The sequence below is a fragment of the Haliaeetus albicilla genome, chromosome W (assembly GCF_947461875.1).
Source record: "Haliaeetus albicilla chromosome W, bHalAlb1.1, whole genome shotgun sequence".
Lineage (NCBI taxonomy): Eukaryota > Metazoa > Chordata > Aves > Accipitriformes > Accipitridae > Haliaeetus > Haliaeetus albicilla.
Genome location: NC_091515.1, coordinates 40,905,941 through 40,930,132, shown reverse-complemented (window position 1 = coordinate 40,930,132; position 24,192 = coordinate 40,905,941). Strand labels below are relative to the sequence as shown.

The 24,192-nt window shown below is 43.4% G+C and overlaps 1 protein-coding gene across 2 annotated transcripts in view; it reads right to left on the bottom strand.

Annotated features, from left to right (window-relative positions):
* Positions 1-24,192, bottom strand: part of LOC138683375 (E3 ubiquitin-protein ligase UHRF2-like) — a 175,304-nt gene that overhangs the window by 29,435 nt on the left and 121,677 nt on the right. For both annotated transcript variants that reach the window (XM_069775087.1, XM_069775088.1), the window contains exons 6-9: positions 23,713-23,899; positions 19,768-19,891; positions 19,313-19,420; positions 13,077-13,181 (exon numbers count right to left, since the gene is read on the bottom strand). In XM_069775087.1, coding sequence (XP_069631188.1) covers positions 13,077-13,181; positions 19,313-19,420; positions 19,768-19,891; positions 23,713-23,899 — 524 coding nt within the window. The remainder of the gene's footprint in view (positions 1-13,076; positions 13,182-19,312; positions 19,421-19,767; positions 19,892-23,712; positions 23,900-24,192) is intronic.

Sequence of the window (24,192 nt, the reverse complement as noted above, 5' to 3'; positions counted from 1 at the left end):
AGGCAATTGGAAAAGGGACACAAGCCCTCAGCCTCCAGAGGCAACTCCTCTCAAGCGTGAAGGAAAGGTACCCCTTTAAGGAAGATGTTATATGTCAATCAAGCAAGTGGACCACCATGGAAAAAGGTATCCAATATCTGAGGGAATTAGCTGTGCTAGAGACGATTCATCATGACCCGGACAACCCACAATTACCCAACGATCCAGACGAAGTCCAATGCACACAACCCATGTGGCGGAAGTTTGTACGGAGCGCACCATCGTCCTATGCCAACCCACTGGCAATAATGACCTGGAAAGACGAAGAGGCACCGACAGTGGAGGAAGTGGCTCGCCAACTCCGTCAATACGAAGAAAATCTCTCCTCCTCCCTACAAGCCTGCATTTCGGCTGTGGAGAAGCTGTCTGAGGATTTCCAGCAATTCAAAGAGGATATGTCCTACTCCACACCTGTACGGACCAGTGTCTCAGCTATTAGGAGTGAGTGCTCCTCTGCCCAAGAGAGAGAATATAGGAGGTACACACCGCAAGGTGCCCTGTGGTTCTACCTATGTGACCACAGAGAGGACATGAGGAAATGGGATGGAAAACCTAGGTCCTAGATGCACGGGTATGTGAGTTGCAAGGAAAAACCACCACAAAAGGGGATTCTACCAGGAAAAATGCTGCTCCAGTTTCCAAACGGAGTAGAAGGGCTGATCTTATTTCTGATCCTCTTGAAGGGACTCCTGAGCCAATATTATGAGAAGTGAATACTGGATACTCTGACCAGAATTAGAGGGGCCCTGCCTCCAGCCAGGTGGAGGAAAGGGACAACCGGGTCTATTGGACTGTGTGGATTTGATGGCCTGGCACGTCAGACCCACAGGAGTACAAGGGTCTTGTAGACACCGGCACACAGTGCACTCTAATGCCGTCAAGTTATAAAGGGGCAGAACCCATCTGTATTTCTGGTGTGACAGGGGGATCCCGAGAGTTAACTGTATTGGAGGCTGAAGTAAGCCTGACTGGGAATAAATGGCAGAAACACCCCATTGGGACTGGTCCAGAGGCTCCGTGCATCCTGGGCATAGACTATCTCAGGAGAGGGTATTTTAAGGACCCGAAGGGGTATCGATGGGCTTTTGGTATAGCTGCCTTGGAGATGGAGGGCACTGAACAGCTGTCTACCCTGCCTGGTCTGTCTCAAGACCCTTCGATTGTGGGGTTGCTGAGGGTTGAAGAACAACAAGTGCCAATTGCTACCACGACGGTGCACTGGCGGCAATATCGTACCATCCGAGACTCTCTGATTCCCATCCACAGGTTGATTCGCCAACTGGAGAGCCAAGGAATGATCAGCAAAACTCGCTCACCCTTTAATAGTCCCATATGGCCAGTGCGAAAGTCTAATGGGGAGTGGATACTAACAGTAGACTATCGTGGCCTGAATGAAGTTACGCCACCGCTGAGTGCTGCCGTTCCAGATAGGCTAGAACTTCAATACGACCTAGAGTCAAAGGCAGCCAAGTGGTATGCCACAATTGACATTGCTAATGCGTTTTTCTCAATCCCTCTGGCAGCAGGGTGCAGGCCACAATGTGCTTTCACATGGAGGGGCATCCAGTACACCTGGAATCGACTGCCCCAGGGGTGGAAACAGCCCCACCATTTGTCATGGACTAATCCAGGCTGCACTGGAGAAGGGTGAAGCTCCAGAACACCTGCAATACATTGATGACATCATCGTATGGGGCAACACAGCAGCAGAAGTTTTTGAGAAAGGGAAGAAAATAATCCAAATCCTTCTGAAAGCCGGTTTTGCCATAAAAGAAATTAAGGTCAAGGGACCTGCACAGGAGATCCAGTTTTTAGGAATAAAATGGCAAGATGGACGTTGTCAGATCCCTATGGATGTGATCAACAAAATAGCATCTATGTCTCCACCAACTAATAAAAAGGAAATACAGGCATTCTTGAGCGTTGTGGGTTTTTGGAAAATGCATATTCCAAATTACAGTCTGATTGTAAGCCCTCTCTATCAAGTGACCCGGAAGAAGAATGATTTTAAATGGGGCCCTGAGCAACAACAAGCCTTTGAACAAATTAAGCAGGAGATTCTCCATGCAGTAGCCCTTGGACCAGTCTGGGCAGGACAAGATGTTAAAAATGTGCTCTATACTGCAGCCGGGGAGACTGGCCCTACCTGGAGCCTCTGGCAGAAAGCACCAGGGGAGACCTGAGGCCGACCCCTGGGGTTTTGGAGTCGAGGATATCGAGGATGCGAGGCTTGCTATACTCCAACTGAAAAAGAGATATTGGCAGCGTATGAAGGAGTTTGAGCTGCCTCAGAAGTGGTTGGTACTGAAACACAGCTCCTCTTGGCACCCCGACTGCCAGTGCTGGGCTGGATGTTCAAAGGGAGGGTCTCGTCTGCAACTGATGCCACGTGGAGTAAGTGGATTGCACTGATCACACAACAGGCTCACATAGGAAACCCCAGTTGCCCAGGAATTTTGGAAGTGATCACGGACTGGCCAGAAGGCAAAGATTTTGCAGTGTCACCAGAGGAGGAGGTGATGCATGCTGGAGAGGCCCCACTGTATAATAAACTGCCAGAAAATGAGAGTCAATATGCCCTGTTCACTGATGGGTCCTGTCGCATTGTGGGAAAGCATCGGAGGTGGAAGGCTGCTGTATGGAGTCCTACACAACAAGTCGCAGAAACTGCTGAAGGAGAAGGTGAATCGAGTCAGTTTGCAGAGGTGAAAGCCATCCAGCTAGCATCAGATATTGCTGAAAGAGAGAAGTGGCCAGTGCTCCATCTCTATACTGACTCATGGATGGTGGCAAATGCCCTGTGGGGGTGGCTACAGCAATGGAAGCAGAGCAACTGGCAGCGCAGAGGTAAACCCATCTGGGCTGCCGCACTGTGGCAAGATATTGCGTCCCGGCTAGAGAACCTGGTTGTAAAAGTACGTCATGTAGATGCTCACGTACCCAAGAGTCGGGCCACTGAAGAACATCAAAACAACCAGCAGGTGGATCAGGCTGCCAAGATTGAAGTGTCTCAGGTGGACCTGGACTGGCAACATAAGGGTGAGCAATTTGTGGCTCGGTGGGCCTGTGACACCCCAGGCCATCAGGGAAGAGATGCAACATATAGATGGGCTCGAGATCGAGGGGTGGACTTGACCATGGACACTATCGCGCAGGTTATCCATGAATGTGAAACCTGTGCTGCAATTAAGCAAGCCAAGCGGTTAAAGCCCCTGTGGTATGGAGGGCGATGGCTGAAATATAAATTTGGGGAAGCCTGGCAGATTGACTATATCACACTCCCACAAACTCGCCAAGGCAAGCGCTATGTGCTTACAATGGTGGAAGCAACCACCGGATGGCTGGAAACATATCCTGTGCCCCATGCCACTGCCTGGAACACTATCCTGGTCCTTGTGGGTCCTGGTAGGCACCAAGTTGAACATGAGCCAGAAATGTGCCCTTGGGGCAGAGAAGGTGTAGTGAATCTGACTGGAAGACCACTGTACATCTAGGAGTTAGTGATCCACATAACAGTTAACCTGAGTAGGCCCAGCCCTGTGCTGTGCTATGCTGCATGTACAGCATGGCCTTCAGGCCTGTGTTGTGCTGCACAAATCCCTTGGATGCAGGATAAACTCAGCCAGCTCAGTGTAACACAGGAGCCTTCAGGCAGCTCTCACTTGGTACTGGTGATTATGCCACCTGCATGGCCTTGCCTTTATCTAACAGTGCAGGAAGAAGTTCTCATGAGAACATAGTTTCTGTTTTAACAGTAAAAATCATGGACTTGTTTCCTCATAATAAAATCCTATAATATCTTGAATGACCAAAATGGGAGAATCTCTGCTATGGACAGTGTCTGTACGGTGTGCTATGCGTGGATAGGAGGTCTGTTTGATTCTAGACTGCTCAGGGTTTCCAGCATCTAAAGAGACGTAAGATTATCTATGCTATTCTCTCTATTATGAAGGGACTGGACCATCTCTCCTATGAGGAAAGGCTGAGAGAGCTGGGACTGTTCAGCCTAGAGAAGAGAAGGCTCAGACGGGATCTTATCAATGTATATAAATACCTGAAGGGAGGATGCAAAGAAGACAAAACTAGACTCTTTGCAGTGATGTCCAGTGACAGGACAAGAGGCAATAGGCACAAACGGAAACACAGGAGGTTTCCTCTGAACATACAGAAAAAAATTTTTACTGTGAGGGTGACTGAGCACTGGAACAGGTTGCCCAGGGAGGTAGTGAAACCTCTCTTTTGGAGATATTCAAAAGCCATCTGGACATTATCCTGGGCAACCAGCTCTAGGTCACCCTGCTTGAGCAGGGGGGTTGGACCAGAAGACCTCCAGAGGTCCTTTCTAACCTCAGTCATTCTGCGATTCTATGACTACATGATTCTAAGACTTCTTTAGTCTCATATATACATGAAATCCTGTGTCTATCAATATATAAAATATTATATGATTAAAGGTTAAGATTTTCTTCTGTATCACAAAAACCAAAATAAAAGCCTTTTTAAAAAAAGAAGCTATTAAATCCAAGACAAGGTTTAAATATAGGACCCTTGTTTGAAAGAATAAAATAGGGTTTTTCAGGCTGTGAAAGTAATTTTCAACACAGTGCAAATACAGACAAGGAGACAATGAGGGGTTCAAAGATCAGAAGACAGGGAGAGATTTCACAAAATGATACAAGAAAGATAATTATTTTTTGTAATCACATTTTGTATAAACTGAAAGGTAACAACAATATGGAACAATATGTAAAGGAAGGTGTAGAGGAGGCTATTGCATAACAGAAAATAATAGTCTGCCTACGAATCTGAAATATCAGTAAAAAGAAAGTATGAATTTTAAAAATACCATATTACTGTAATACCATTGATATAGAATATAACAATTATAGTAATGATAACATACAGTGGCAGGGTTATACAGCAATTTATATCGTATAATTTAATTGATTGGCTATTCTCACCTAAAATCAAATCCCCTTGAGTCACACATTGGACTTGCCCATCTTTTTGCATTACCCACCAAGTGCACCCAGGCCCTTGAGCAAAAGCAATCCCACGAATGGGTTTACCTTTGCCTGAGGCAGGAGTAACCCAGACTGTCTTCCCTAAAATATCTTTTATGTGCACTACAGGGACTTTATCCCCTTCTACAGTATGTAAAAATTCTGATTGGGCAGGGCTACCCCAATTGGCAGATCCCCTGGTGTTGACTAACCAGGTGGCTTTTGTTAAATGTGTATCCCAATGTTTGAAAGTTCCGCCCCCCATTGCTCTCAATGTAGTCTTGAACAGTCCATTGTATCACTCAATTTTCCCAGAGGCTGGTGCATGATAGGGGATATGATACACCCACTCAATGCCATGCTCTTTGGCCCAGGTGTCTATGAGGTTGTTTCGGAAATGAGTCCCATTGTCTGACTCAATTCTTTCTGGGGTGCCATGTCGCCACAAGACCTGCTTTCCAAGGCCCAGGATAGTGTTCCGGGCAGTGGCATGGGGCACAGGATATGTTTCCAGCCATCCGGTGGTTGCTTCCACCATTGTAAGCACATAGCGCTTGCCTTGGCGAGTTTGTGGGAGTGTGATATAGTCAATCTGCCAGGCTTCCCCAAATTTATATTTCAGCCATCGCCCTCCATACCACAGGGGCTTTAACCGCTTGGCTTGCTTAATTGCAGCACAGGTTTCACATTCATGGATAACCTGCGCGATAGTGTCCATGGTCAGGTCCACCCCTCGATCTCGAGCCCATCTATATGTTGCATCTCTTCCCTGATGGCCTGAAGTATCATGGGCCCAATGAGCCATAAATAGCTCACCCTTATGTTGCCAGTCCAGGTCCACCTGAGACACTTCAATCTTGGCAGCCTGATCCACCTGCTGGTTGTTTTGATGTTCTTCAGTGGCCCGACCCTTGGGTACGTGAGCATCTACATGACGTACTTTTACAACCAGGTTCTCTAGCCGGGACGCAATATCTTGCCACAGTGCGGCAGCCCAGATGGGTTTACCTCTGCGCTGCCAGTTGCTCTGCTTCCATTGCTGTAGCCACCCCCACAGGGCATTTGCCACCATCCATGAGTCAGTATAGAGATAGAGCACTGGCCACTTCTCTCTTTCAGCAATATCTGATGCTAGCTGGATGGCTTTCACCTCTGCAAACTGACTCGATTCACCTTCTCCTTCAGCAGTTTCTGCGACTTGTCGTGTAGGACTCCATACAGCAGCCTTCCACCTCCGATGCTTTCCCACAATGCGACAGGACCCATCAGTGAACAGGGCATATTGACTCTCATTTTCTGGCAGTTTATTATACAGTGGGGCCTCTCCAGCATGCATCACCTCCTCCTCTGGTGACACTGCAAAATCTTTGCCTTCTGGCCAGTCCGTGATCACTTCCAAAATTCCTGGGCAACTGGGGTTTCCTATGTGAGCCTGTTGTGTGATCAGTGCAATCCACTTACTCCACGTGGCATCAGTTGCAGACGAGACCCTCCCTTTGAACATCCAGCCCAGCACTGGCAGTCGGGGTGCCAAGAGGAGCTGTGTTTCAGTACCAACCACTTCTGAGGCAGCTCAAACTCCTTCATACGCTGCCAATATCTCTTTTTCAGTTGGAGTATAGCAAGCCTCGCATCCTCGATATCCTCGACTCCAAAACCCCAGGGGTCGGCCTCAGGTCTCCCCTGGTGCTTTCTGCCAGAGGCTCCAGGTAGGGCCAGTCTCCCCGGCTGCAGTATAGAGCACATTTTTAACATCTTGTCCTGCCCAGACTGGTCCAAGGGCTACTGCATGGAGAATCTCCTGCTTAATTTGTTCAAAGGCTTGTTGTTGCTCAGGGCCCCATTTAAAATCATTCTTCTTCCGGGTCACTTGATAGAGAGGGCTTACAATCAGACTGTAATTTGGAATATGCATTTTCCAAAAACCCACAACGCTCAAGAATGCCTGTATTTCCTTTTTATTAGTTGGTGGAGACATAGATGCTATTTTGTTGATCACATCCATAGGGATCTGACAACGTCCATCTTGCCATTTTATTCCTAAAAACTGGATCTCCTGTGCAGGTCCCTTGACCTTAATTTCTTTTATGGCAAAACCGGCTTTCAGAAGGATTTGGATTATTTTCTTCCCTTTCTCAAAAACTTCTGCTGCTGTGTTGCCCCATACGATGATGTCATCAATGTATTGCAGGTGTTCTGGAGCTTCACCCTTCTCCAGTGCAGCCTGGATTAGTCCATGACAAATGGTGGGGCTGTTTCCACCCCTGGGGCAGTCGATTCCAGGTGTACTGGATGCCCCTCCATGTGAAAGCACATTGTGGCCTGCACCCTGCTGCCAGAGGGATTGAGAAAAACGCATTAGCAATGTCAATTGTGGCATACCACTTGGCTGCCTTTGACTCTAGGTCGTATTGAAGTTCTAGCCTATCTGGAACGGCAGCACTCAGCGGTGGCGTAACTTCATTCAGGCCACGATAGTCTACTGTTAGTATCCACTCCCCATTAGACTTTCGCACTGGCCATATGGGACTATTAAAGGGTGAGCGAGTTTTGCTGATCATTCCTTGGCTCTCCAGTTGGCGAATCAACCTGTGGATGGGAATCAGAGAGTCTCGGATGGTACGATATTGCCGCCAGTGCACCGTCGTGGTAGCAATTGGCACTTGTTGTTCTTCAACCCTCAGCAACCCCACAATCGAAGGGTCTTGAGACAGACCAGGCAGGGTAGACAGCTGTTCAGTGCCCTCCATCTCCAAGGCAGCTATACCAAAAGCCCATCGATACCCCTTCGGGTCCTTAAAATACCCTCTCCTGAGATAGTCTATGCCCAGGATGCACGGAGCCTCTGGACCAGTCCCAATGGGGTGTTTCTGCCATTTATTCCCAGTCAGGCTTACTTCAGCCTCCAATACAGTTAACTCTCGGGATCCCCCTGTCACACCAGAAATACAGATGGGTTCTGCCCCTTTATAACTTGACGGCATTAGAGTGCACTGTGTGCCGGTGTCTACAAGACCCTTGTACTCCTGTGGGTCTGACGTGCCAGGCCATCAAATCCACACAGTCCAATAGACCCGGTTGTCCCTTTCCTCCACCTGGCTGGAGGCAGGGCCCCTCTAATTCTGGTCAGAGTATCCAGTATTCACTTCTCATAATATTGGCTCAGGAGTCCCTTCAAGAGGATCAGAAATAAGATCAGCCCTTCTACTCCGTTTGGAAACTGGAGCAGCATTTTTCCTGGTAGAATCCCCTTTTGTGGTGGTTTTTCCTTGCAACTCACATACCCGTGCATCTAGGACCTAGGTTTTCCATCCCATTTCCTCATGTCCTCTCTGTGGTCACATAGGTAGAACCACAGGGCACCTTGCGGTGTGTACCTCCTATATTCTCTCTCTTGGGCAGAGGAGCACTCACTCCTAATAGCTGAGACACTGGTCCGTACAGGTGTGGAGTAGGACATATCCTCTTTGAATTGCTGGAAATCCTCAGACAGCTTCTCCACAGCCGAAATGCAGGCTTGTAGGGAGGAGGAGAGATTTTCTTCGTATTGACGGAGTTGGCGAGCCACTTCCTCCACTGTCGGTGCCTCTTCGTCTTTCCAGGTCATTATTGCCAGTGGGTTGGCATAGGACGATGGTGCGCTCCGTACAAACTTCCGCCACATGGGTTGTGTGCATTGGACTTCGTCTGGATCGTTGGGTAATTGTGGGTTGTCCGGGTCATGATGAATCGTCTCTAGCACAGCTAATTCCCTCAGATATTGGATACCTTTTTCCATGGTGGTCCACTTGCTTGATTGACATATAACATCTTCCTTAAAGGGGTACCTTTCCTTCACGCTTGAGAGGAGTTGCCTCTGGAGGCTGAGGGCTTGTGTCCCTTTTCCAATTGCCTTGTCAATGCCAGCTTCCCTGGAAAGTGATCCCAGCTGCTTGGCTTCCCTACCTTCTAATTCCAAGCTATTTGTGAAAGACTGAAAGAGTTAATGTCTCAAACATTGTGGTGGGGCAAGTTCTGCTTAAAGACAAAGTTGAAAAGCCCATCAGCTCAGACATCTGCAACAGGAAGTGGAGGGTGTGCTGGAGGGTGCAGAGCTCCCTGTTCTGATACAAAGATCAGACAATGGCCATGTCTGCAGGGAAGGGGAAGTTACTCCCCAAACCACCCCCAAGCCCAAAGGCTCAGAAACTGCTCATTAGCCTACTAAGTTCAAGTGCCCACCCAAAGGAGGGGCAAGGATGATAAAAGGACACAAACTGAAGCCCCAGGTTCACAAGCCCACTGGAACTGGACCCCTTGGCTGACTGAAGCAACGCTGTACCCAGGACCGGTGAAATCTTTCTCTCTTCCTTTTTCTCTCTCTGCCTTCTTCTCTCTTTCCTTTTCCTTTTCCACAATCCCTACACCTTATCCATTTCAAGACATAAACCGTTGACCAAGTCTGAGACTAAGAGTGGATCCAGCTGCCCCTGGGCCCTTCTCTGAGGAGGAGTCTAGAAAGCAAGGGGGTCTGCTCTGAACCTCGTGACTCAAAGGGAGGGATCTCCTTATTCCCTGAATTGATGTATATGGTTACCACGGGTTACACGGTTTACAGAAGTAGTCTTATGCCAATTCCTGTTGTGAGAAACCCTGCCACCTACTGTTATGCCTCCCCAGTTCAGTTTGCTTCTGTCATGAATAAAATCTTTAACTGATTGTTTGGTGTCATTTCACCTTAATTTAGCCCGAGGGAATTTCGAATTAAACATGACTCCCTGGTCTGTCCAGTCTGGGTCGTGACACTATTAGCCCCATTGTCACAGCATTGGAACAGCCAGGTGATAATGTGCTCACCTGGACAACGGCCAAAATCTTTTTGCATATCCCGCAGCTCACTCAAGGATAGGGATCGGGTGATTATCTCTGGTTCTGCCTCTTCCTCCTGTTCCCATGATGACCCTGGTTCATCTCCATCCTTTGCTAAGCGAACTGATTTTTTTGTATATTTCTTCTTGTGTATGGGGGCAACTGATACTGGTGTGGGTTGGTCCGCTGGTTCAGCTGCAGTGCCTGTCGCTGGGTTTGAAGTAACCGCAGTGCCTGTCGCTGGGGTTGGAGTGGCCACAGTGCCTGTCGCCTTGGTGGTATATCCAGAGACCTTCTCTTCCCCTTGAGGGTACTGAGTGGTGTCAAACAGGGCTCGATAGGCATGGGCCAGGCCCCAGCACATTGCAGTGAGTTGTGTCTCCCTGGAATTGTCGGGGTGACAGCATAGTTTTTCCAAATGTTCAACTAGTTTTTCAGGATTCTGCACTTGTTCAAGGGTGAAGTTCCAAAACACTGGAGGTGCCCACTGTTCTAGGTACTTGCCCATACTACCCCACACACCCTGCCACTCCTAATCATCCAGCCTCAGGGCAGACCTCTGGGTGATCTTCTTAAATAGTTGTTTAACCCTAAACAAGACCTGAACCACATTCAGGAACATGCTGGTTCCTAGCAACAGGACTATGCTGGTTTCAACATCCCAAGGGTATTCACATTTTCCAAAATTCTCAATCACCATTATAACTAGACTGGAGGAGAAAGGAAAGGGGAAGAAAGGTGTCTCGTCCATAGATTGGCACTCCAAGGAGGAAAGGTAAATGGTGTAATTATTAATAGTTTCCCACAGAAGGCTCCCAAAATATAGAGGTGACAACAATGCTGAGTGCAAATACTAGATTAGTCCCACGACCGATAATTTTATCATACCATAAGCCAGTATTACATAATACATCAAAGTGAAAACCTTAATCCACCTCCCATGGATGATAGAGCAGCAGAAGAGGGACTATATATAGCAAGTGAGGTGATGCATAACAGAACTTTAAAAACGAGTGCCACAACTCTAAGAGCTCATAAATCGACATTGTGACCAGTGACTATTAAACCAATATAATGAATGCTTGTAACAAATTTGCTTTAACACGCTCTGGGCAGATCTGTCGTTATCTCAACCCTTCAAGCCCCACGTTGGGTGCCAAAAGGACTGTTGTGGTTTAACCCCAGCTGGTAACTAAGCACCACACAGCCGCTCACTCACTCCCCTCCCACACACAGTGGGATGGGGGAGACAATCGGAAGGAAAAAGTCAAAACTCGTGGGTTGAGATAAGAACAGTTTAGTAGAACAGAAAGGAAGAAACTAATAATGATAATAGTAACAATAATAAAATGAAAATAATAATAATAATAATAAAAGGATTGGAATACACAAAATAAGTGATGCACAATGCAATTGCTCACCACTCGCCAACTGAGGCCCAGTTAGTTCCCGAGCAGCGATCCCCCCTCCCCGGCCAGCTCCCCCTAGTTTATATACTAGGCATGATGTCACATGGTATGGAATACCCCTTTGGCCAGTTTGGGTCAGTTGTCCTGGCTGTGTCCCCTCCCAACTTCTTGTGCCCCTCCAGCCTTCTTGCTGGTTGGCCATGAGAAGCTGAAAAATCCTTGACTTAGTCTAAGCTTTACTTGGCAACAACTGAAAACATCAGTGTTATCAACATTCTTCTCATACTGAATGCAAGACATAACACTCTACCAGCTACTAGAAAGAAAATTAACTCTATCCCAGCTGAAACCAGGACACATTCTCTTTTTACAGCTGAACAAACCTTGTTCTCTCCATGTATGTCATGTGTTCCAACCTCCTGATCAGCTTGGTCACCCTCCACTGGACTTGTTCCATTATGTCTGTCTTGTATGTCCAAGTCATAGGCATTTTTTTTGTCCTGACCTCACTAAAATTAAAATAGGATGTATTTAACTTTAGATGTATAATGACTCCAAAAGAGGAGGCATCTATCTGTTTAACTTGACAACAGTAAAAGGAATGACCAGGACAGAACTTGAAGTGTATCACTTGTACATGACTTGATATATCAGAGGGTTGTGCTGCCATTCAGAGGGATCTCAACAGACTTGAGAAATGGGCTGAGAGGAACTTCATGCAGTTCAACAAAGGGAAATATCAAGTCTTGCACCTGGAGCAAAATAACCCCAGGCACCAGTACACACTGGGGGCCCACCAGCTTGAAAGCAGCTTGGCAGGAAAGGCCCTTGGAGTCCTGCTGGACAAATTGAACATGAGCCAGTAATGTGCCCTTGTGGCAAGAAAGGCTAATGATATCCTGGGCAGCATAGTGTTGCTAGCAGATGGAGGGAGGTGATCCTTCCCTTCTACTCAGCACTGGTGAGGCCACACCTGGAGTCCTGTGTCCAGTTCCGGGCTCCCCAGTACAAGAGAGACATCGACATACTGGAGAGAGTCCAATGAAGGGCCACTAAGATGATTAAGGGACTGGAGCACCTCACATAAGAGGAAAGGCTGAGAGAGCTGGAACTATTTAGCCTAGGGAGGAGAAGGCTCAGTGGGAATCTCATCAATTTGTACAAATATCAGAAGGGAGGGTGCAAAGAGGATGAGCCAGGCTCTTTTCACTGGTTCCCAGAGACCAGACAAGAGGCAATGGGCACAAACTGAAACACAGGCAGTTCTGTCTGAACATAAGGAAACACTTTTAAATGTGAGGGTGGCTGAAAACTGGAACAGGCTACCCAGAGAGACTCTGGAGTCTCTATACATAGATATATTCAAAAGCTGACTGGACACAGTCCTGCTCTAGGAGATGGCTTGAGCAGGGATGTTGGACTAGACCCTCTCAAAAGGTCCCTTCCAACCTCAATGATTCTGTTATTCTGTGACTTGTAAAATTTAAGATTTTAAATGATAATAAATTCAGACTATATAAGCACATTGAAACTTGACTTCCATAAACATTCTAAAATTCAGATGTAATTAATATGAGACTAAGAATATTCTTTAAGAAAAAATTATTTAAAAATTTATTCTAAAAATAGTAACACATAGCAAATTAGATATTGGGTAGTAGTAATTTTTGCATACTGATATTTTCATAAGTACTAATTTTAGGATCAGCAACAGACACCACTTGTCATCTTTATAAACTTTAATGTAACCTATTAGTGATTTGAGTAAATGACATACCACTTCATCTTCAAATCCTCCAGCTAGTACAAGTGAATAAGCTCCATCGTTACTGCGTCCATGAATTCCACCAACATGGGGTCTGTGAACACCTGCTTCACTGACCTTGAGTATTAAAAAATAAAAAAATTTTAAAAAACCTTTTTGAAACAACTGGTCTTCTGCAATAATTTTTCTGCTTAAAATTTATTTCCATAAGTATGTTTGTGTAACAGGATTGCCATTAAAGGAAAACAAATTATGAATTTTTTAGGTTATTTTAAGGAAAGAAAAAAAACAAAAGGAAAGACATCCAATGAAAAGAAAGGACAATATAGAACAGTGCTGACACAAAGATGAATAGGTACACTTTGTCCTTTAGGAAAAATATTCACGATTCTTGCCATAATCAACATTTAAGACCAGATTCATGGTTGCTTAGACCAACTCAAAGAAGATACAGATTATCTTCCTAATTCAGTAGTATTTTAAATTTGTGTAAATAATTATGGAAGAATGTATTGGGTTGGCATGGCAAGGTTTTGGTAGTGGGGGGTTACAGGGGTGGCATCTGGGAGAAGCTGCTGGAAGCTTCCCCTATGTTCGACAGAGCCAATGCCAGCCAGCTCCAAAACGGACCTGCCGCTGGCCAAGGCCAAGCCAATCAGTGACAGCGGTAGCACCTCTGTGATAATATATTTAAGAAGGGAGGGGTGGGGGGGAAGGTGTTTTAAGATTTGGGTTTATTTCTCATTACCCTACTCTGGTCTGATTGGTAATAAATTAAGTTAATTTTCCCCAAGATGAGTCTGTTTTGCCCGTGATGGTAATTAGTGAGTGATCTCTCCCTGTCCTTATCTCAACTCATGAGCCCTTTGTTATATTTTCTCTCCCCTGTCCAGTTGAGGGGGGTAGTGATAGAGTGGCTTTGGTGGGCACCTGGCATCCAGCCAGGGTCAACCCACCACAAAGAAAGATCAGAGTCAAAATTTTTTTATGAAAATTATGTCAAGTATTGTTAAAAGTTAACCAGCTCAGGAAAATGCAATCACATTTACAGCCTTCCTTAATCTCTGAACATTTTCTCTTTTTCCAGTTCTGCCCAACTCCGGTACTTACACACACACACACACACACTTTTATGCAATTTTATAAGATTTTTTGAATTGCTTTGCTATTGTCATAAGAATATAACAGTCATCAAACTGCATCAAACCAGAGTTCCAGCTAGTCAAACATCCTTTCTCTGACAACAAATAAAAACAGATAGCTGGTCAGTGTGAAAACTGACTACGCAAGCGCACAATGATATTTATGTGTAAATTTTCTCAGTTTCCAGCTGTGTGTGGCTTAGATTTCCTGAGCCAAAGGCATAATCTTTGCATTTCATGGAAGAAAAGTCAACTAATGGTTATTAATTTATCTACTTGAGTTCTGAACTCTTGCACACTCTTAGCTTTCACAATATCCTACAGGAAAGAGTTCACAGTATTGCTGCATATTGCATGAATTAGTACTACTTCCATTCATTCTTAATCTAGAACCTGATCATTTCATTTGATGCCCCCTCCTTTTCATAGAATCATAGAATGGTTGGGAGGGACGTTAAAGATCATGCAGTTCCAAACTCCCTGCCACGGGCAGGGACGCCTTCCACTAGGTCAGGTTGCTCAAAGCCCCATCCAACCTGGCCTTGAACACTTCCAGGGATGGGACATCCACAACCTCTCTGGGCAACCTTTTTCCAGTGCCTCACCACCCTCACAGTGAAGAACATCTTCCTTACATCTAATCTAAATCTATCCTCTTTCAGTTTAAAGACATTACCCCTTGTCCTATCACTACATGCCCTTGTAAAAAGTCCATCTCCAGCTTTCTTGTAGGCCCCCTTTAGGTACTGGAAGGCTGCTATAAGGTCTCCCCAGAGCCTTCTCTTCTCCAGGCTGAATAACCTCAACTTTCTCAGCCTGTCTTCATAGGAGAGTTGCTCCAGCCCTCTGATCATCTTCATGGCCGTCCTCTGGACTTGCTCCAACAGGTCCATGTCCTTCTTATGTTGGGGGCCCCAGAGCTGGACACAGTAATCCAGGTGGGGTCTCATGAGAGTGGAGCAGATGGGGACACTCGCCTCCCTCGACCTGCTAGCCACGCTTCTTTTGATGCAGCCCAGAATGCGATTGGCTTTCTGGGCTGCGAGCGCACATTGCTGGCTCATAGTCAGTTTTTCATCCACTAATGCCCCCAAGTCCTTCTCTGCAGGGCTGCTCTCAATCCATTCATCGCCCAGCCTGTATTTGTGCTTGGGATTGCCCTGACCCAGGTGCAGGACCTTGCACTTGGCTTTGTTGAACTTCATGAGATTTGCATGGGACCACCTCTCAAGTCTGTCAAGGTCCCTCTGGATTGCATCCCTTGCCTCAAGTATATCAACTACACCACTTGGCCTGGTGTCGTCAGCTAACTTGCTGAGGGTGCGCTCAATCCCACTGTCCATGTTGCCAACAAAGATGTTAAACAGTGCCAGTCCCAATACCGACTCCCGAGGAATGCCACTTGTCATTGGTATCCACTTGGACATCGAGCCATTGACCGCAACTCTTTGAGTGTGACCATCCAGCCAATTCCTTATCCACCGAGTGGTCCACTCGTCAAATCCATGTCTCTCCAATTTAGAGACAAGGATGTCGTGGGGGACAGTGTCAAATGCTTTGCACAAGTCCAGGTAGATGATGTCCATTGCTCTTCCCTTATTCACCAATGCTTTAACCCCATCGTAGAAGGCCACCAAATTTGTCAGGCACAATTTGCCCTTAGTGAAGCCATGTTGGCTGTCACCAATCACCTCCTTATTTTCCATGTGTCTTTAGCATAGTTTCCAGGAGGATCTGCTCCATGATCTTGCCAGGCACAGAGGTGAGACTGACTGGCCTGTAGTTCCCTGAGTCTTCCTTTTTTCCCTTTTTTAAAAATGGGGGTTATCTTTCCCCTTTTCCAGTCAGTGGGAACTTCCCTGGACTGCCACAACTTCTCAAATATGATGGAGAGTGGCTTAGCCACTTCATCTGCCAGTTCCCTCAGGACCTGCGGATGCACCTCATCAGGTCCCATGGACTTGTGCACATTCAGGTTCCTTAGATGGTCTTGAACCTGATCTTCTCCTACGGTGGGCGGTTCTTCATTCTCCCAGTCCCTGCCTTTGCCTTCTGTGACTTGGGCGGTGTGGCTGGAGCACTTGCCAGTGAAGATTGAGGCAAAGAAGTCGTTGAATACCTCAGCCTTCTCTATGTCCCAGGTAACCAGGTCTCCCATTTCCTTCTGGAGAGGGCCCACATTTTCCCTAGTCTTCCTTTTATCACTGATGTACCTATAGAAGCTTTTCTTGTTGCCCTTGACGTCCCTGGCCAGATTTGATTCTATCAGGGCTTTAGCTTTCCTAACCTGATCCCTGGCTGCTCGGACAATTTTTCTGTATTCCTCCCAGGCTACATACTTTTTTTCATCAGAAAAGAACATACAGTTGTTCCCTATTCACCTTCTTCAATTTTAATAGACCTCTGTAGCATACCATCTTTCATACAATTTTTGTACAAAAGCCATTCCATACCTTTAACCATCCTTGTTCTTCATAATTATATTGTTTTTCCTCTTCCTTTCTTAATAAGTCCTAACATTTGATTTACATTTCTGACCACTACTGAGCACAAAGATGACATATTTAAAAATTATCTATTACAAATTCTCTTTCCTAAATAATAATAATAATTAGCTGAAAGCCCTTTATCAGCTTTGAAAAGTTGTGATTTCCCCCCCCTCATCTTTACTATCCATAACAACTTAGCATTGTCACTTAACTGTCAGTTATTTGTCAACTTTTCCAGACCATTTATGAACATGTTGAACAGCACAGGCCTCACTGCCACTCTGTTCTCTGCCATTCCATTAAATGTCATTTCATTCATTCCTCTCTCCCTTCTTTCATTTTCATGAGGTATCCAGGATTTGACTTAAAATTTAGATTTCTGCCCTTTGGATGCTGTATCCAGAAACAGTTCTAAGTCAATTTCCTTCTAGGAAAAAGAGAGTTGTAAGCCTTCGAACTACATAACCACACATAATATATAATACATCACATTTAAATATTCTTAAAAGCTTGTTGCATGAAAAAAGGAAGAAAACCATGAGACAGCATTTACAGCATTTTCCTTCTAAATTCTCATAAATCTGCTAAGAACCCATTTTCATATAAAAGAACAGTCAAATCAGAAATAATAGTGTAACTTTTTATGTGGAAAATGTTGATATTTTTTAAAAGTATGTAGTTAATACGTAGCCATTGTTAAATAATTATGTACAAATAACTCTTCTTCTAATATCTACACCCTACATTATAAGTCTTATCTCCTTAATTTTCTGAGGAAAACAAACCTCTCTACTTATATTCCTGTTTGCAATCAGCACTTGAAAGTTCTGGGATCTATTTGATCTATTCCACCAATGGAATCCTTAAAGAGATGGAATCCTTAAAGAGATGAAATCCTAACTTTTATTCCTGCTGATACTGGCTGATCCAGTAACAATAAAATTTGATTCAGAGATCTTGAGTTTGCAGAACTGATTTTTAACACTTCCCCTATCTAAGAGAATATAATTTACCTGGAAACTAATAATTTAAAGATCAATGATTACAGAAGTACTTTTTCAGAATATAAATATGTTTTGAAGTATTTATTTCAGTTTGCTTCACAGAGAAGTTCTTCAAATATGGTAGGGATAAATCAAAATATCACAAAAACCATAAGAATAGACATTAACTTTCTCAATCGAGTAATTGTGTGTAAAATTAATGAATAATTGACACTAACACTGCAATTTTACATTAGAAAATTAATTTGCTTTGCTATTCTCTAATATCTGTATTGATGGTAGTGCTCACATTAGCACCAGTCAGACAAGATTCAGGGAACTTGTTTAGTATTCGGTTGTTTCACTGTGAATTCTATTAAGGGGAGAAACTGAAAACTGTTGCTAAGGGGCAAAACCTCTTCTGTTGACCATTTTAGCCTGAAGACTTGTATGTCATACCAAACCCAAAATTATTCAGACATCCATTTTTCCATAAGAAAAACAGGGTTTTTTATAAGTACTCTCTCTGGAGGCAATGAGTGGGATGAAGATTTCAGAAAACACATTAGAAGAGGCTTTTGATTCTTGCCATGTCTCTCTTCCCCAAAGGGAAGAGAAAGTCTCTGGCTGTTCCTCTGGCTATGGTGGGAATACTCCTGAAATATGTTCTTCTTCTCCACATTTCTCATTCCTGCCCCCTTTGTGCTGACACAATATTTGTATAACCACAAAGTGAAATGGATTGGGAAACTTACCCTCCTCCACAAAGGATTGTTTTTCTGCCAGATTACTTTCCAATATAGTTTATCTTATGGCCTGAGAAACATTTGTGATTGATAGAAAACAGAAGGGACAGTGCAAGAAGTGGACATGGCTGGGTGGACTGCTTCTTTCAGTAGTCAATACTGGCTTGTATTAGTTTAAAACATTCATCAGCCTAAAGGAAGGTGCTGATGCCAGTTGTGTATGACCCAAAGGAACAGGTAATCAATTTATAGTGATACAATCAGAGGTGGCTCTTACCTTGGGGACAGTGGGTTCCACCCCCACCAGAACTTTAGAACCCTCAGTAAAATGTTATTTCTTTCATGTGCTGAGTATGGATAGCATGCACACTAGCACCAAGCGTGGCATCACAACACATTGGAAGAGAAGTATGCACTGAAACAGGAACTGTATTGCACCTGCACAGTGGTCCTCAGTGGGGATCCTGACCAGCTAATAAGCGCTAGAGACACCACTGGATACAGTCAAATATTTTCTGAATTGTATAATCTATATCCATAAGTGCAATGGATTGGTTCATCTTCCATAGCAGTAGACTTCAGAAAATATTCAACTTCCTCTAATTATTTCAGTTGGGAGTTTAACACGCGAGATATAAGTCCATGCCAGTTATAGCAGGTTCTCCTTTAAAAATAGTAAGTACTATTTTTACAATTGCAATTAAGTTGAATTTTCAAATCAGTATACTTCAAATTCCACTATAGTTAGCAGTATTTCAAATATTATAATTAAAATACACTCTATATTTATTCTTAGTGAACATGACAATTACCAATCCAAAAATAATTGTTGTGCCCAAACTGTACCTATTATTCAGATTTATTTCAATTACAAATCTAAAACCATACCTGAACTCTGAATTTCCAGGTTGTCCCAACAGGGACACCAGGTATAGGACCATAGTGATTAGAAGGGACAATAGTGCATTCCTTAGTGCGACCAACACAAGCCATGCCCTAAAAAACACATCAGAGAGGATTAATTTTATCATATTTAAAATAATTTATAAAAGCTGATGTGGATGCCAAGACATCCAACCATTATAGTAAACACTTCAAAATATATTAATATAAAAATTGTCAACAGCAGTTTTAATTAATTAATTAATTTTCTTTATTTACCTCTAGTCGTCTTAATAATTCTTCAGATGTTTTAAATTTCAGTAGATGGTGTACAGGATTCAACATTGCTTTACAGTCTGTTCAGTCCTGTACTGAATTTTGTGTAATGCATATATAAACGTAGTTAAAGATGTAACACATACATGAATGGTGAGCTATTTTTAAATTAAAATACACTCTACCTTGCCCCAGTCTCTCTGGCTTTCAGTACTGGCAGATGGCATCTTTGCTTTCTTCTTACTCTGTTTGAGTTTTTCTCCAGCCTTTACAACTTCATTAGAATCATTTTTGCATGAAGGACAATACCTAAACCAAAAGTTTCAGTAAATTCTTTATTACTTAGTAATAATGGCAATACATTTCTTCTAAGCAAAATAGTGTCAAATTTGTTCATCCTGACTAAATATTTTGAAGCTAGCAAATATATGACAGTTTTTAAAAGCTGAGGTCTTGGGTTGAAAAAATAAACTCAACAAGAACAAATACTGTCCACTTCTAAAACAAGACTTTTTTTTTGAAGTAGGGTGGTAGAGGTGAAACATTTTCTCATGCGATGTACAATAGGTCCCCATGTTTCCTGTATTCCCTCCTCATTTTCTCTTCCTTTCCTTGCTTGTTCAGATCACATAAGGGAGAGGAGAAATGAGATTAGAGTATACTGCTGACTAATGCTCATGGTTAATTTCCACATCCTGCCCACTCATCATCTGCTTTTACTGCACCAAATCTCACTTCACACAGCTGGATGTGGAACAGCCCTAGGGTACCACAAAACATGCATACATGTACACATGCATCCTTATACTACCCTACCATGCCTAAGGCATCAGGAATGTGACTCAGTACTCAACAAATGGGAAGAGTATTAAACTCCATTTCTATATATTTCTTTGCCTCATATGGCATTGGGACTCATTCCAGCCACCATAAAACCATTACAGTAGAAAAAGGATAGGAGTGGCTAAGGCAAAGGGAGGAAGGGAGCACACAGATCCTTTTACTGCTTCTAACAGCACTTTTTTCCCACTCCAGGAGTGCCAAGGCAAAGACAACTGCCATTGCTTCTGGCTTCCATGGGCTGAGTTTGTTCCAAAAGTCACTAGTAGAAGAAGTCTAATCTATAATAATAATAATATATTTAGATTACTACTACTACTACTTCCTTACTTTTACTATATACCTTTTATCTTTGAGTATGAACAGAAAAACTAGTTAACATAGGGCAACAAGTCACTGTGTACAGATATTTCACAAGAATTGCCTGTGTACACGCTCTAAACCCTCTAAGAAGATGGGAGCTACCTCAAATCATGTTTTTATTTGCAACCTAGAATTCATAGATACTTATTGCAGAACACAGTCACAATTCACAATTCAGTTAAACACTTGGGGTCTTGGTACTCTTAAAGCAGCTTATTGCACCAAAACCAAGAAATAATGTAAAATTATTCTACATCTCTAAAAATTGCAAAATATAGACTAAAACAATCATTTTAAAACAATGCCTGCAAAATAAGCACAAATACAGGCTGGGCGATGAATGGATTGAGAGCAGCCCTGCAGAGAAGGACTTGGGGGCATTAGTGGATGAAAAACTGACTATGAGCCAGCAATGTGCGCTCGCAGCCCAGAAAGCCAATCGCATTCTGGGCTGCATCAAAAGAAGCGTGGCTAGCAGGTCGAGGGAGGCGAGTGTCCCCATCTGCTCCACTCTCATGAGACCCCACCTGGATTACTGTGTCCAGCTCTGGGGCCCCCAACATAAGAAGGACATGGACCTGTTGGAGCAAGTCCAGAGGACGGCCATGAAGATGATCAGAGGGCTGGAGCAACTCTCCTATGAAGACAGGCTGAGAAAGTTGAGGTTATTCAGCCTGGAGAAGAGAAGGCTCTGGGGAGACCTTATAGCAGCCTTCCAGTACCTAAAGGGGGCCTACAAGAAAGCTGGAGATGGACTTTTTACAAGGGCATGTAGTGATAGGACAAGGGGTAATGTCTTTAAACTGAAAGAGGATAGATTTAGATTAGATGTAAGGAAGATGTTCTTCACTGTGAGGGTGGTGAGGCACTGGAAAAAGGTTGCCCAGAGAGGTTGTGGATGTCCCATCCCTGGAAGTGTTCAAGGCCAGGTTGGATGGGGCTTTGAGCAACCTGACCTAGTGGAAGGCGTCCCTGCCCGTGGCAGGGAGTTTGGAACTGCATGATCTTTAACATCCCTCCCAACCCAAACCATTCTATGATTTTCAAATCATACCTGTTCAATTTAAAGGTAAAGAAGAAATTTTCCATAATTTTCCGCTAGGCAAACTCCACGTGGACATTGATATTCAGGCTATGTTCTTTCCTGTTCAAACACATTTTGAGGGTTGTTCTTTTTTAAAAAATTAAACTTGGAGCCTGTGTACTTTCTTTTTTGTAACCTTGTTGTGATTAATTTTGGAACATAAAATTACTTTTTGCTGCTGGAGTACTGATATAGAGTCTTTTAGGAGTAAGGGGACCTGAAGAAGAATGGATGCACTGTTAGAGGATCCTAAATAATATTCCCTTTAATATTCTGGATGACTGTAGTTAAAAAACTTCTCAGTTGTTATACCTAAAAGTCAAGCACAGCCACAGAACACTGTTTGACTATGACCAACTCTGAAGTGCTATAGCAGAGAACGCTTTCCAACACATGATTTGGAAGCAATAAGATCTTCATCTCACTTCCATAAGCAATTAGTAGGAAGTGAATGGATGTTGGGGCAGATTAGTCTTCTGTGCACAAAAGTAGAAAACCTGGGGATAGCTGGGATTCACATGCTGCCCAACAAAGACTGCTGAATAAAGATTATACCTGTGTACACAATCATTTTGCATATACAAGAAATGGGAAGCACACGGACAATAATTGCTATATTTAGTCCCAACAACTCATACATATTTGCAATATGTATTGAAAATATTTTCTAGATAGTGTTCAAATTCAGCAGTTTCTCCAAACAGAGCAAATATGAGTAAAATTATTTTCAGTTCAGGATATTCAAAAGGAAATGTCTATTTCCTTTTAAATCACCAGAAGCTTCTCATTGTGCACATGTACGCAATGAAAAAAACCCTCACCAAATGTCATAACTGAAGTTTCACATGCGTATAAATATAACTGGAGTCTGGGGAAACAAATATATTAGCCCAGGAAAAAAGGTAGAGCAATAGACACTGAACTATAAACAAACTTACTCAGTATGAGGCAGCTGATCTAATACAGTACACTAAGTTATTTACTTCCATAGATTGTCAAAACTTCTAAAGTACTTAAAATATTTTATTTGAAGTGTGTAGTTCTACTAAAATCTATCACAAAGTGCAGTTCAAAGTTTTCTTTAAAACATGTCTGTAGACATCTATTGATGTATTCATAATGGAAAAACTTAATTCTAAAGTTCTATTTATAAGTCACTTATAAAAGATTAGCATTTAATATATTTTACAAGCAGGTTATAAGTACAAATGGTATGAGTTGCACATAACTGATACAGGTGACGTGGCATGGAGCTCAAGATGATAAGCTCCAACAGGCTGATGCTGGCTCCATGCAGAGTCAGCTCAGAATGGAGTTAGCTGAGTCCACCAAGGCCCTACTAGTTTGGATTTCTTGCTGGTGGTGCTAGAGTTACTGGAAATGGGGAGGAGTGAGGTACTGGTTTTCTCACAGCAGAAAAAATGAATGAGGCAGCTGTAGGATAAGGGAAGGGCAAGGAGGCAGCAAGGAGGGCTGAGATTGAGGGGAAAGAAAAGGATTAAAGGAGAAGCAACAATGAAGCCCGAATAAAACAAATAAAAGTTTGGGGAAGCACCACTGTAGGTGGTGCTAATTAAGTCTAATAACATCAGTTAATATCGCAGAAGTCATAAACTGAACAAGCTAATTTCTGAAATTCTGTAATGATCAATAATGCTCAATACCAATTATATTTATAAATAGAATGTTAACATAAAATGTAAATATGTTTATATACAGTGCAAGGATGAAAAACATACCAGAAATATAAAAGCTCTTCAGTAATTCCTCTAGTTGCAAATAACAAAGAGGTACCTTGTGTAGAATGGGAATATACATAAGTAAATCATCCTTGTATATTTACCAATCCTCATCTTCTGGTATCTTGCTTAAGGGAGGGTTCAGGCAGTATATATGATAAGCCATATTACATTCATCACAAAGGAGTTGCATGTGAGCATCCTGTTTTCCACCACACAAGTAACAGGAGCAAAAGCGACATTCCTTATCTGGGTCAGCCCTGCAGTGCTTGCATTCAGGGCCACTCTTTCCTATCAAAAAAGATAAAAAGCCACAGGTCTTAGAAAACTGATTTCAGATTTATAAATACAACATAATGGCAGAAGAATATATATATATGTGTGCCCACATGAACATGCCATGGATGTAGTAGCTTTGCTATGACAATGAAGTCTAGGTTTAAAAAGATCAAGCCAACAGGAACAGTTTATACCTTTATAACACTTATGTATTACTACTTGACTAAGCAGCTACTGTCAATATCAACTTGTGTTCTTCAGCTTAACATTTATGAAAGGGTCATTGTCATTTTCCAGGTTAGGTT